General features: G+C 49.6%; 1 protein-coding gene across 10 annotated transcripts in view; it reads left to right on the top strand.

The window, feature by feature from the left end:
- MORC2 (MORC family CW-type zinc finger 2) overlaps positions 1-10,780 on the top strand; it is a 44,395-nt gene extending 33,615 nt beyond the window's left edge. The window contains exons 18-27 of one of the 10 annotated variants that reach the window (XM_005670852.4): positions 1,045-1,119; positions 1,207-1,587; positions 2,068-2,199; positions 2,606-2,660; positions 3,085-3,226; positions 3,334-3,561; positions 3,650-3,743; positions 7,615-7,794; positions 7,912-7,988; positions 9,049-10,780. In XM_005670852.4, coding sequence (XP_005670909.1) covers positions 1,045-1,119; positions 1,207-1,587; positions 2,068-2,199; positions 2,606-2,660; positions 3,085-3,226; positions 3,334-3,561; positions 3,650-3,743; positions 7,615-7,794; positions 7,912-7,988; positions 9,049-9,055 — 1,371 coding nt within the window. In that variant the 3' untranslated portion in view covers positions 9,056-10,780. Of the gene's footprint in view, positions 1-1,044; positions 1,120-1,206; positions 1,588-2,067; positions 2,200-2,605; positions 2,661-3,084; positions 3,227-3,333; positions 3,562-3,649; positions 3,744-7,614; positions 7,804-7,895; positions 7,989-9,048 lie in introns of all 10 variants that reach the window. The other 9 variants (XM_005670851.4, XM_013983067.3, XM_021072947.2 and 6 more) reach the window with 9 other exon arrangements.
- The last annotated feature ends 1,998 nt before the right edge of the window (positions 10,781-12,778 follow it).

Here is a 12,778-nt window from a genome sequence, read left to right as displayed (position 1 = left end):
TGCTTAGTGGGTTAGGATCTGGTGTTGCTGTGGCTGTGGTGTAGGCCGGCAGCTGTAGCTCTGATTGGACCCTTAGCCTAGGAACCTCCAAAAAATTTTTTTGTTTATATATTACAAACAAGTCCACTTCATTTAGAATTTTTGAAACTCTAGAAAATAAATGCCCTTAGAGGTAATCACCATTAACTGCATATCCTTCCAACTTTTTATGACTGCTCCATGCACATAAATGCATATATTTTTAATTAGAAATACAGAGATCATGACATTTGTGTCATATCTTACACACACACTATTTTTTAGTGCATGATTATTTTGGGGGGATGGTTTTCCAGAAGTGAATTTGAAAGAGTAAGAGAATTCTAGAATTCTGTGGGGTTTTTTAAAAAACTATTTCCAAATTATCTTCCAGAAAATGTATTATATTGTTTTTTACCAGCAGTACATTTATTTTTAAATGTTTTTGCAAATTTGATAAGCAAAGTTACGCTTCTTATAATTTGAATTTCATGTTTCTAAAATTAATTTTTTTTCCACATGTCTTTTTTTTAGGACTGCTTATTCTCTTATATTTTTGTTGCTTTAAATTTTTCCTTAATTGATTTGTCAGGTTGTTTTTTAGATATATGCATAGCATCAACCCTTTCATACTTACTACAAAAGCTTTTCCCTTTTGGCTTCTGCACAGGCAGATGTTCTCTAACTCATCCATCGTATGCAGGCTTCCCTGTCTGCTGAATCCTACCTGTCTTTTCTGGCGTTGTGCATCAGGGATCTCCAGGCTTTTTTGGCTTGTTTTGTAAGAGTTTGGTCCATTTTTCCCCAGTCTCTGAATTGTTGGATTAATCACAGAATGCTGTAATTTGTTAGTGGTTTAGTGTCTGTGAATTTTTGTTTCCCCAGTGAGAATGGGAGGCTTGTATAGTAGGACTGTGGCCCAGATTTTTTTTCTTATTTGCCAACTGTCCCAGACTGGGGATCCAGGAAGCTGGCTTGAATGTACCAAGATATGCAGACAGCCTCACCATCATGTTTACTCTGCAGAAAACCACACCCATCCGCTCCCAAGCCGACCTGAAGAAATTGCCCTTGGAAGTGACCACCAGACCTTCCACTGAGGTAAAGCCGGGGCAGGTGAGGGGCTTTTCTTGAGGTGTCTGTCTCATGCTGGGATCTGTGTCTTCACTTTCTCTGGGCCTCTTTCAGGAACCTGCACGTAGACCTCAGCGTCCTCGGTCGCCACCTTTACCTGCTGTGATCAAGAATGCCCCAAGCAGACCCCCTTCCCTGCAAGCTCCCAGGCCGGCCAGCCAGCCCCGAAAGGCTCCTGTTGTCAGCAGCGCCTCAAAGCCTCCTGCCCTGGCAGCCCGGGAAGAGGCCAGTACTTCCAGGCTGCTCCAGCCACCTGAGGCTCCCCGAAAGCCTGCTAATGCTGCAGTCAAGACTGTGGCCCGGCCTGCCCCTCTAGTGCAGCCACCGTCACCATCTCTGCTGCCCAACTCCAAGGGCCCTCGGGAAGTCCCTGCTCCCAGAGCCATTAGGACTCCAGTGGTCAAGAAGCCAGAGCCGCCCAGTAAACCCTCCCCGGTGAGTCGGGCAGTACTTGCTGGGATGGGCAGCCAAGGGGCAGAGATCAGGCTTCCCTGCTGCCCTTGTGGAGGAGTCTGATAGCAGAACAGACTCTTGAGGGCACACAGCTTGTTGGTTTCCTGTCCAGGGAGCGCTTTGGGGCCCTCTGTGAGTCTTGGTCCTCTGCAACCTTGAGTCACCACCGGCTTCTCATGCCGTGCAGAGATTGGCAGCCTGGTGGCAGCCTTGGTGGACTGCAGCAGTGGTTGGTGTGGCTCAGTGGGGAATGAACTCAGAGGATCCCTGAGACAGCCTTGAGCAGAGTCCTTGCAGATGCAGAGTCGGGGGTTGCTACATACCCAGTACTGTCAGGAGCCCAGCCTGGCGGGGACTGAGACATGCAGACCCCTCCCTGAATGGCTCTGTTAGGCCAGAAGGGATCTTCTAGCACCTCCAGGGCTGACAGGGTCCCTTGTGCTCCCTTTCCTCTTGCTGTAGGCCACTCCTAGTCGGAAGCGCAGTCTTGGGGTCTCTGATGAGGAAGAAGTGGAGGAAGAGGCTGAGAGGAGGAAGGAGCGGTCCAAGCGGGGCAAGTTTGCTGTGAAGGAGGAAAAAAAGGACTTGAATGAGGTAGGTTCTCAGCCTCTTCCCGCCCCTGGGTCTCTGCTCACCACCTGCAGTTGTGAGCCACATGAGCCATCCAGAAGCCCATCTCTGAAGGACTCCCAGTCACAGTGATGACTAGAAACAACAGTGCCAGGTAGGATTGTGAGTGAAACTGGCTGGATCACAGGGCTGAGGTCATACCGATGCAGATCTGTGATGTTCTGCTCCTTGCCGTTATCTTGTTTATTGAGGTTTACATAGAGGCAGACATGTAGACACTTAAGGTAGTTGTGTAGAGAGCGGCTCCCAGTGAGGCCTGGTGATTTAAACGGCTACATGAGAAGACTTGAGGTGACTGCTGAGGACCCTGGGCAGACTGCCTGCTCTTCAGGGACACTGGCAGTGCCTCTGACAGACTCTGTTCTTGCAGCTCTCAGACAGTGCTGGGGAAGAGGACTCAGGTGATGTCAAGAGCGCTCAGAAAGGTGAGTTCAGGGAGTGCCTGGCCCCTGTGGGGAAGTGGCCCCTTGGCCAGCAACACCTTATCCCGGAGGCTCAAGAAGACTTTCCTGGCTCTGGACTCTCATGCGACAATGGTTTCTGGTCTCATTCTGAGAGTTCTGAGGCTAGCACACACTTAGGTTTATTTTTAGCATCAGTTCCTTGGTGTTCACCCCTGGCAGTCAGTTACCTTTCTGCTCTCTGGCACCCTCATGACAGATGGGAAAGGAGACCAGGTGGCTGGGCTCCAATGTCCCTGGCATAGTGGAGTCAAGCTCCAAGGGGTTCTTGTCCCTGTGAACCTGGGATGACCTTTCCTGAAATGGTCTTGGCTTGGGGAGGTGGGCGGGGGGGGGGGGGGCGGGCTCTAGTCTAATTTTCTGACTCCAACCCAATCCCCACTCTCAGATAAAGGGCTGCATGTGGAGGTGCGTGTGAACAGGGAGTGGTACACAGGCCGTGTCACAGCCGTGGAGGTGGGCAAGAACGTGGTGCGGTGGAAGGTGAAGTTTGACTATGTGCCCACGGACACAACACCGAGAGACCGCTGGTAACACCCCTTCCAGGAAGCTGAGTTGACAAGAGTTGGCCAGGGCAGGGGCAGGCAGCCTCTCCTGGGAGCCTGGGACACACGTGACACAAACACTGTCCCTCTAGGGTGGAGAAGGGCAGTGAGGACGTGCGGTTGATGAAGCCCCCCTCCCCGGAGTACCAGAGCCCAGACACGCAGCAGGAGGGTGGAGAGGAGGAAGAGGAGGCGGCAGTGGCCCAGCAGGCTGTGGCCATGGTGGAGCCCTCCACCTCAGACTGCATTCGAATCGAGCCCGACACCACTGCCCCTAGCACCAGCCATGAGACCATTGACCTGCTCGTCCAGATCCTTCGGTGCGTCCTTGTCCTTTTCTGAGGCCAGCAGAGGTTCTCCACCCTCTCTGTGCCATCTAACCCCTGTTGTACCTTCTCTCTTGTTTAGGAATTGTTTACGGTACTTCCTGCCTCCAAGTTTCCCCATCTCCAAAAAGGAGCTGAGTGCTATGAATTCGGAGGAACTAATATCATTTCCTCTGGTGAGTCTGGCCTGACTTCTGGTTTTTGACTCTGTAAGCCCCACTTGGTACTTGTTGTGATTGCCAGCTCTCTGCCGTGTGGCCCCTGCCCCACGTAGCCAGCTTCCCTTTCATCTGCTGAGAGGAGGAAAAGGGGAGACGTGATATTGTGGAGCTTAGCTGGGTGACTGGTATGTAGCTGGTGAGGTGCTGGGACAGCAGGCCCAGTGGGCCGCATCCTCGGCATAAGGAATTTCCCAGGCTAGGGGTCAAGTCAGAACTGTAGCAGCCAGCCTATGCCACAGCCACAGCAACTCCAGATCCGAGCCGTGTCTGTGACCTACACCACAGCTCATGGCAACTCCAGATCCCTAACCCCCTGATCGAGGCCAGGGATTGAACCCACATCTTCATGGACTAGTCACCTTTGTTACCGCTGAGCTATGATGGGAGTTTCCTGGTGTGACCTTTTATGTTGAATATGACCCTTTTCCTCTGCTGAGGCAGGAAACAGTGAAGAGCTTAGGCTGAGTGCCCAAAACTTGACTCTCAGTGGGAGGTATAGAGAAGCTCCAGTGTGTGAGGATAAGCCCACAGATGTGGTGCCTCAGGGTGGGAGCAGCTAAAGAGAGCCCTGCCTCTAAGTGCTTAAGAGTCAGTAGATACTGAATTGTGAGCAGATATCTAGACCTGAGGCTGTGAGCAGTAAATGCTCTGGAAGTGGGTAGGAGGGCTGGAGCAACCCCAGGGGAGGGGAAAGAGCAACCCAGTCTGAAGAAAATGTGGGTTTGGATAAGTGTTTTGAGTGATGGAAGTGTTTGAGGCAGAGGGACTATTGTGAGCAGAGGTGCAGGGATGAAAGGGCATGTGGGGGCTAAGGCAGCAGGTGTGGTGAACACTCAGGGGTAGGGGCCTCAGAGTCAGATAATGACATGTCCGGAGGGCTTGGCCTGAGATGTAGTGGCTTAAACTTGGTATGAAGTGAATGCCAGCTAAAGGTGTGAGCGGATGGAATTGCCTACTGAACCATGTCCAGGGCAGTCATCAGCAGACTTCCTGTAGAGGGCCAGTTAGCAAATGTTTTCAGCTTTATGGGCTGCAAGGTCTCTGTGGCTAGCCATTTAGTTCTGCCGTTATATTGTGGAGGCTGCCATAGCCGGCAGGCAGAGGAAAGGATGTGACCGTGCTTCAGTAAAGCTTTGTTTACGAAAGTGGGTGGTGGGCTGATTTGGCACACAAGCAGTAAGTTGTCTGCTGCCCCTGCCCCTAAGAGGCTAATGCTGGTTCTGGGTAGGATGGGTGGATGAGGTGCTGGGACAAGGGGCTTGTCTACCAGTAATAGGTCAGAGGTGAGGGAGGGAGAATGGGAGCCAGGCGTAAGGGGAAGGGTGACTGGCAGGGGAAGGGGCCAGGTCAGAGGTCCTTTGTTGACTGAAGGCAGGCGATTGGGAGAGCACGTGATTCCCTGTCTCTCAGGTGTATGGGAGTTGGAGGTTGGTGACAAAACTAGGAGAGAAAACAGAAGGTGAGGGTAAGGAAGACAGTCTATGATTTAATTGACTTGGGGTGGAGGTACTGGCACCATGTTTGCGGTGATGTCCAGTGGGCAGGACACTGGAGATTGGGCACTGGCACTTAGGAGGTGCAGGAAGGCCAGGGCTGGAGCTGGGGGTCTGGGAGTAGTCATACACACCAAGAGGATGTTGCTGTGGTGGGAATAGCTTAAGTTTTCTAGGGAGGACAGCTGGAATTGAAGCTGCAGGATAGGTGTGTTCAAGGCAGCAGGTCCTTGTGTGGAAGCTGTGTGCTTGATAAAGTTTGCCAGAGAGAAGCACATGGAGTTTTACCTCCATTCTACTTTTAAGAAAAGGAAATGAGGCAAGGAGTTGTAGAAACTCAGGCTCAGAGAGGTGAACAGTCTGTTATGGCAGATCTTAGAACTCAGGACAAGAGCCTTGCTCCCCTGCAAGAAGGGGGTGTTGTACCCTGAAGAAGCCAGAAGCTGGCGGAACTTAGGATGGCTTTGAGCAAAGCTGCACCCCTCAACTCTTGCCCTTGTTTAGGCTGCAGGTGTTCTCTGCAGATCCCAGGAACAAATAGCTGATAGGCCAGCTAGGTTGGTCTGGCATCCTCTCGTTCAGTCTGTTGCTTTTGGCTTAAAGTTGTCACCAAATTCAGCAAAGCTTGTGTGCGGTGGAATCTCTGCAGTGGTCCTGACTGCTCAGACCAAAAGCATAGTCAGCAGGAGCATCTGAGCCTAAAATAGTCTGTCAGCTTATGCTTGTAAAAGGAGGTGTACCACTAATGCATTACCTCTTAGCTTCCTAAGTGTTATGCCTAAATATAACTCAGATGTTGATTTTCTTAACATCAGGGACACAACAGCATCTAATGTTCATTGTGTCCTTGTCAGCTTGTAAATGACCATCCTTTTCCCCATCAAGCTAGACCAGGAGTTCCATAAAGCACTCAGGAGTTCTACAAATATTAGATTCAAATATGTGTATTTTAAGAAGTAACACAATACACATGAATGTATAATGGCCTAACAATGAAAAAAATTTTTAAGTGAATACCAGTCATAGTTAGGCTCAAGACATTGTATATTTAATTTTCATACTTTTAGAGTCTGCTTGAACATTTATTTTGTGCTGCCAAGTGGTAATTATTTTTGGTGCAGAACTTGAAGTTTCTCTTGCCGTCTTGGTTAACTAGAATAGTGTTCTGAATTGTAAATAGTTAAATAGTTCTAACTTTTTTTAAAAAACAGCAGTCAGGAACCATTCAACACTAAGTAGCTCATACATCTTCACAGAAGGAAATAAATGCTAGAGTTGGAGAGACTGCAGTAGTTAGCCGGGACCAGCTGATTGTGTGTTCATCAAAATGGCTTCATCTTTTTTTTTTTTTTTGCCTTTTTGCCTTTTTGCCTCTTTTTTTCTAGGGCCACTCAACGTGGCATGTGGAGGTTCCCAGGCTAGGGGTCTAATCAGAGCTGTAGCCACCAGCCTATGCCAGAGCCACAGCAACGTGGAATCTGAGCCGCATCTGTGACCTACACCACAGCTCATGGCAATGCCGGACCCCTAACCCACTGAGCAAGGCCAGGGATCGAACCCGAAACCTCATGGTTCCTAGTCAGATTTGTTAACCACTGTGCCATGATGGGAACTCTGGCTTCATCATTTTTATTGGTGATTAATGAACTTTGATAATGAATTATGAATTAAACATAAAGAGATATTACCTAAGTTGTTTTTTCTACTGAGATTTCATTTACCTTTTATTTGAAATAAATGTTTTGCTGCCTTCTAAGAGTTTGAAAAGCCTCATGTCTAGAGAAACTGCTAGTTAACATTGCTACCCCAGTCCTGGAAGTTTCAGGCTCTTAGGGAAGATGGTGAAAAGCTCTGACGCTTTATAAACATGCTACACAAACCTGTAGGTGTCTGCTGTGGATAGGTGCTTGATCAGTACTTATGGAAGAGAATGTTTGGTCTTGACATTGTTGGGTATGACTTGGAAGGGGATTCCTCAAAGGGCTGAAGTTACAGTGGTGTGACTAAACTGGGAGAGTGCCTCTCTTGTTCTTTTTGCGCCATCTGGAATGGTGAGACTCATCCCTCCCATTTACTCACAGCTTGCTGTCTGCTGGAGCACTTTGCTAAGTGCTTAAGATGTATGATTCCCCACCCCCATCTTCATCCTTGTGGCAGCCATATAGGTGGTCAACAAGATCTTCTCTGATCTTGAGAGCATTTGCTCGTTGGTCTGGCATCTTTTCAGACCAAGCTTCCTTGTGCTGAGCCAGTTGGGGGCACATGCCCATCTTGGAGGGCCCTGGGGACCCCTGTGTGCTCATTCATGCACCCTCTGGCTCCCCTCCTCACAGAAAGAGTACTTCAAGCAGTATGAAGTGGGGCTCCAGAATCTGTGCCATTCCTACCAGAGCCGTGCTGACTCTCGGGCCAAGGCCTCCGAGGAGAGCCTGCGCACCTCTGAGAGAAAGCTCCGCGAGACGGAGGAGAAGCTGCAGAAGCTGAGGACCAACATCGTGGCGCTCCTGCAAAAGGTGCAGGAGGTGAGCCAGGCAGCCCTCTCATTGCAGCTGGACCACCTAATGTCTCAGGGAGGGGGGCCTGGGCACCTCCTGCTCCCTTCTCCTACTCACAGGAATCTGTGGTTCTAGCCCTGGCTGCACAGCATCCTGACCAGGAGGGCTGGAGGTGGTGCGGCTGCCAGGGCCTCATCCCAGCCAGACCCACGGTATCAGACTTTTGCCCTTGTTTAGACATTTTGATGTACAACCTTGTCATAAAATAGAAAGACATTCTTGCTTTTCCAGATGACGCCCAGATGGGATTGGGTAGCGCAGAAGCAGGCAGTGGTCTCTAGATCTCAGCCCTTCATCTGGGCAGTAAACACTGAGCGTTTGCTCTGTGCTGGTCTTTTGCACCCTGGGTGAGCCAGACAGGCCAGATAGGGTCCCTTGCTCTCACAGCCCGACTAGTGGAGCAGGCACTTTTTGATGGTGGGAAGTGCCATGAAGTAAATACAAGAGACAGAAAACAGGGAGTCCACTTTACTTGGGTGTTTGGGCGTGGCCTCTCTGAGGATCTGAGCTGAGGGCAGAACCATCATGCAGGAGTGGGATATGAGAGCTTTGGGTAGACGGACAAGCAGGGCCTGAGGCAGAGAGGTGTGGGCTGTAGAAGAGGCAGGGCCTGTACAGGTGGGAAGTCCCTGGAGGGGTGTGGCACTAAGACATTTCAATCTAAGACATTTACTGTGGTTGATTATAGGAGGGCCTGGAGAGGGCAGAGGTTAGAATCTGGGACTCCAGTGAGGAGGTTCCCACAGTTCTCTGGGCGAGAGATTCTGGCGGCCTGAACCTTGGATGGTGACAGTGAGGAGGGAGAGAAGTGGGCAGATTCGTAGTATCTGAGGGAAGGGGAAGAAACAAGGGTGATTGTTTTGGTTGGTCCGAGCCCCTGGGTGGAGGGAAGGTGGTATCTGTACTGAGACGGGAGCCACTTGGGGTGGGTGGTGCTGTTGTGCTCCTGGATGTATTTGGTCTGAGAAGCTAGCAGCACAGCTAAGGCAAGTGGGAACTTGGGGTCAAGGCAGGGCAGGAACAAAAAATCTGGGCGTCATCTGTGTATAGATGGGGAGGGGGCAGAGCATCCAGATTTGCCAGGCCTGACGGCCAGGGTGGAGGGGGCAAAGGAGGGGACTGGGGCTCAGGCCTCATGGGCTGCAAGAAGGGTGGGGAGGTGGGCCCCCCACCACCGTGGCCCCCAGCTGACCCTGCCCTGCTCTATTCCAGGACATAGACATTAACACAGACGACGAGCTGGATGCCTACATCGAGGACCTGATCACCAAGGGGGACTAAGGGGGCCAGAGATCAGCTCCCTTGCCCTTAGGCGAGCTCCTGGGGGTGGTGTATCATTTATTGGTTGAGGACTTAACCTTGGTTTGAGTCACATGGGACATTTGTGCTTTTGGAGGGAAAGAGACTCTGATTCTTTGAATCTTCCTCCCTAAGTTTATAAATATTTATTTTTTAAAAGAAACAAGATGCTGTGCCTGCTATGAGACCATACCTTTTTTTGGTGACTTTTGGGCAAAGGACGGAGAACCAGAATGCCAAGTTGGAGCTGAGCCGCTTCTGTTGGCTATGGCCAATCCAGTGCCCTTTGGAAGTTGGGAGAGGCTCCAGGGCTGGGGGAGGAGGGACTGGGCCTCCCAGGGTTGGTGCTCCCCAGGAGCCACAGGTCAGGAAGAGGTTCAGCGCCGAGGGGTTCTGCTGCTTGTGGCTCCTGTCAGGGTGTTAGTGGTGGTCCGAGTGCTCAGTCTTCTTGGCTATGGCACTGTCGAAACAGCTTGGGGAAGAAAGATCCTCCTGTTCAGCTTCCCCATCCACCACCTAAGTTCTCCTTGCTAGAGATTTCCTCAGCTAATTGTGGACAGTGAGGTTTCCTGCCTCAAAAACTTGGGTTGAGGAGAGGACAGATCCTACTCTGGTCAGATTGCTGATCTGGGTAGCACACTGAATGTTTAAATTCCAAAGGATCCCCCTTAGGAAAGGACCTGGCGTGTGAAGGAGCCTCTGTGTTAATCTGGTGGTGGCCTTACCTGGATGAGGCCGGGTCCTGGTGCGCCTGCCACCATGGTGCCGGTGATGTAGAGAGCCTGCTACTGCCCATTAGTGCTTCCCCTCTGTCTGGCCCACCATGCCAGTCAAGGTCCCTGCTATGGGGCCAACAGGAGAAAAGGGGGTCAGTGAGCCCCTCGGGGTGGGAAGTGGGCCGCAGGGACTCCAGAGGCAGCTCTGCGGGAAGCACACCATGCCTTCCTTCCCTCCTGGTCACAGCTTCTTACAGCTGTGTCCCTCAAACAACTTCTCAGGGTCAAAGACAAAAGCAAGAGTTGCTGAGTTTTCTCTTTGATGGCCATTGGAAAAATTTTGTTTGATTTACCCCAACTCTCTTCTTCCCCCTCTTTGTTTGGGGACTTTTGGGTTTGCTGAAGGCACAAGAACTATGGCCTTATACCACTGGTCTTCGATTCAGACCTCGGTGTTTCCAGTGTCTACCTACCTCTGATCAGCAGTGGCCACATGCCACCCTGTGAAGACTTCAGAAGACTGGGAAGCACTGGGGAGGGAGGCAGGCCACACTGGAATTGGAAGTCTTTACCCACTTGTACATGGGGCTTGAGTGCCTGTGACTTGTGGGTTTGGGGCTTCCCCAAACCACATCCCTGGGTAGAGGGCGGGGGGGTGGGGGGTGGGAAATACCACCCAGAGAGACCCTGATCGCTTCCTCTACAAGATCCTCAGTCTTGGGGTTTCTTGAGCTGGTGGTTCCTCTCCTATACAGCTCTCTCTCTCTCCATCACAGGCAGCATATGGTCCATTTTTGTCTCCAAATCTACTTTTAATCTAAATGGAAGTTGGTTCTGCATTTTTACCAGAGGGTAATATTCAAGTTTTTTATTTACACACCTGTAATCAAAATGCAATACTATAAACTTTTAATGGTGAGAATCCTGAACTCAGTCTGTTTTCTTCTTTTAGTAAAATCTAGCACCTTCCTCCTGTTTGTTCTTTCCATCGTTGTGGCTTTAAAATGTTTTCAAATTCTTTATCTGCAGCATCTTCATTGTCTCATGTCTTCATCCTCTTTGACACCCACAGAAAGTAAAATACTGAATTTCTTAAACCTTTTTAGCTTCAACTCCTAGGTGCACCTACTTTGCTGTTTAAATCCAACTATGGCTATGTTGAATGCAGCTTACTTCCCAGGCAGAGCTCCTGTGTGCTGGGTGGGATGGTAAGATGCAGTGGCCCCTCCCCTTACCCATCATGGAAGACTGACTTGCTTGGAACTAACGACTTGGAAGTTTCTGAGTTCAAGGCTATGAAGAGGTGAATGAGTGCACCAGCCCTTGTTTTTAAGGAGTGGGGGCAGATGGGCACTTTATTTCAGTTTTTGTTTTTTCAAATGACACAGGCACATGGTAAAAATTTAAACAGTACAAAAGACTGGACCATGAAAAGCAAGGCTCCCCCCAACCCATCCCCATCCCCATCCCCCTTGAAGAGAAACTATCCTGTACACAAATACACGTCCACTTTGTTCTGCTTCTGCCTGTTCCCCACTTAGGAACAGGTCTTGGGACCTGTTTCTGAAGAGTTCACATGGGTCTACTTTATTCTTCTGAACAACATGGCATTTCATTGTCTTGGATTACTGTCATTTAACAGTCCCGTTTATAGACATTGGATTTTTTTTGTTTTTGTGTGTTTTTGGTATGCCCACTGCATATGGAAGTTCTGGGGCCAGGATTTGAACCCATGCCACAGTAGCATCCCAAGCTGCTCCAAGTGACCATGCCAGATGCTTAACCCACTGTGCCACAAGGGAGGTCCAGACGTTGGGGTTTTTAGTGTTTATGAAAAATGCTGGTGTATGTGTACTTAATCATTAACTCAGATCTGTGTTTATATAGGATAAATTCCAAAAAAAAAAAAAATGCTGTGTCAGATGGTGGATCCATTAAAAATTCTAAGATACATTCCCGAAAAGACTTCCAATTTCAACTCCTTCCAACAGTGTATTTCCTCCACACATTTTCCTGTGTTTTTTCCAGTTTATGTTTACTAATCTCAAAGGTGAAGAGTGATGGATTTTTGAGTTGGTTTGAATTAATATGATTGAGCATCTTTGTGGGCCAGTTGTGTTCTTCTCTGGGATAGGGCTGTAATTCTGGGTCTTGGGGTAGGACTTTGTAAATCAGATGCAAAACAAATCAGATGAAGTCCTTGAAATGTTCACCTTGTACCACCCCCTTGGCTCCTAAGTGTCCATGGAGTTAAGTGTTAAAAAGCCCACTTTAGCATCAATACTATTACCAGGTCAGGACAAGGGTTTGATATTTTTGTTTACCAAAGGAAGGCACAGGTTAATAACAGGCTGAGAAACCTCTCTGATTCCTCCTGCATCCATCTCCGTGACACTGCACTTTGGCTCTTCTTATTGGGTCCACTTCCTCTTGAAAGACGTGACTGTCTTTCAGTCCTATGACTAAGCATTGACCAAGAGTTCACAGCTCTACAGACCAGTTAGTGTTGAGACTGATGAAACTCAAACTTCTTTGCCATTTACATAGAACATAAAGTTTGGCCTGAGTGGGCAGTGGCTACTCTTTCCTGATGTAAGGCTGTAATGTAGCTGGGCCAGGCTGTAAGGATCCACTGGCAGTTGCCAAAATGCCTGAAACATCCTCAAAATTCCACTGGAGGATTCTGCCCCTTGTTGGAAATGGAACTTCTGGCTTCCTTTGGAATGGCCACATTGTTCTTGGTCCCTGGGCAGGTGGACTACCAGCTTGCCCACAGAAGGCAGAGCTACAGAAGAACATGCATTCTCTGCTGCCATGTTTGAGGATCTGTCCTCAGCACTGCTGGGGGCACCCTCTCCATAGTGGGCAAGGCATAGACTGGACAGAGGAAGGGCCTGGTAAGGCACATTCCACTCAGCAATGAGCCA

This window comes from Sus scrofa, chromosome 14, assembly GCF_054392235.1.
Source record: "Sus scrofa isolate SSC_HxYL_T2T_F1_AM1 chromosome 14, Sscrofa_HxYL_maternal_Yorkshire_Landrace_v2.0, whole genome shotgun sequence".
Taxonomy (NCBI): Eukaryota; Metazoa; Chordata; class Mammalia; order Artiodactyla; family Suidae; genus Sus; species Sus scrofa.
The sequence above is the reverse complement of the archived record's forward strand: the minus strand, read 5'-3'. Positions and strand labels throughout refer to the sequence as shown.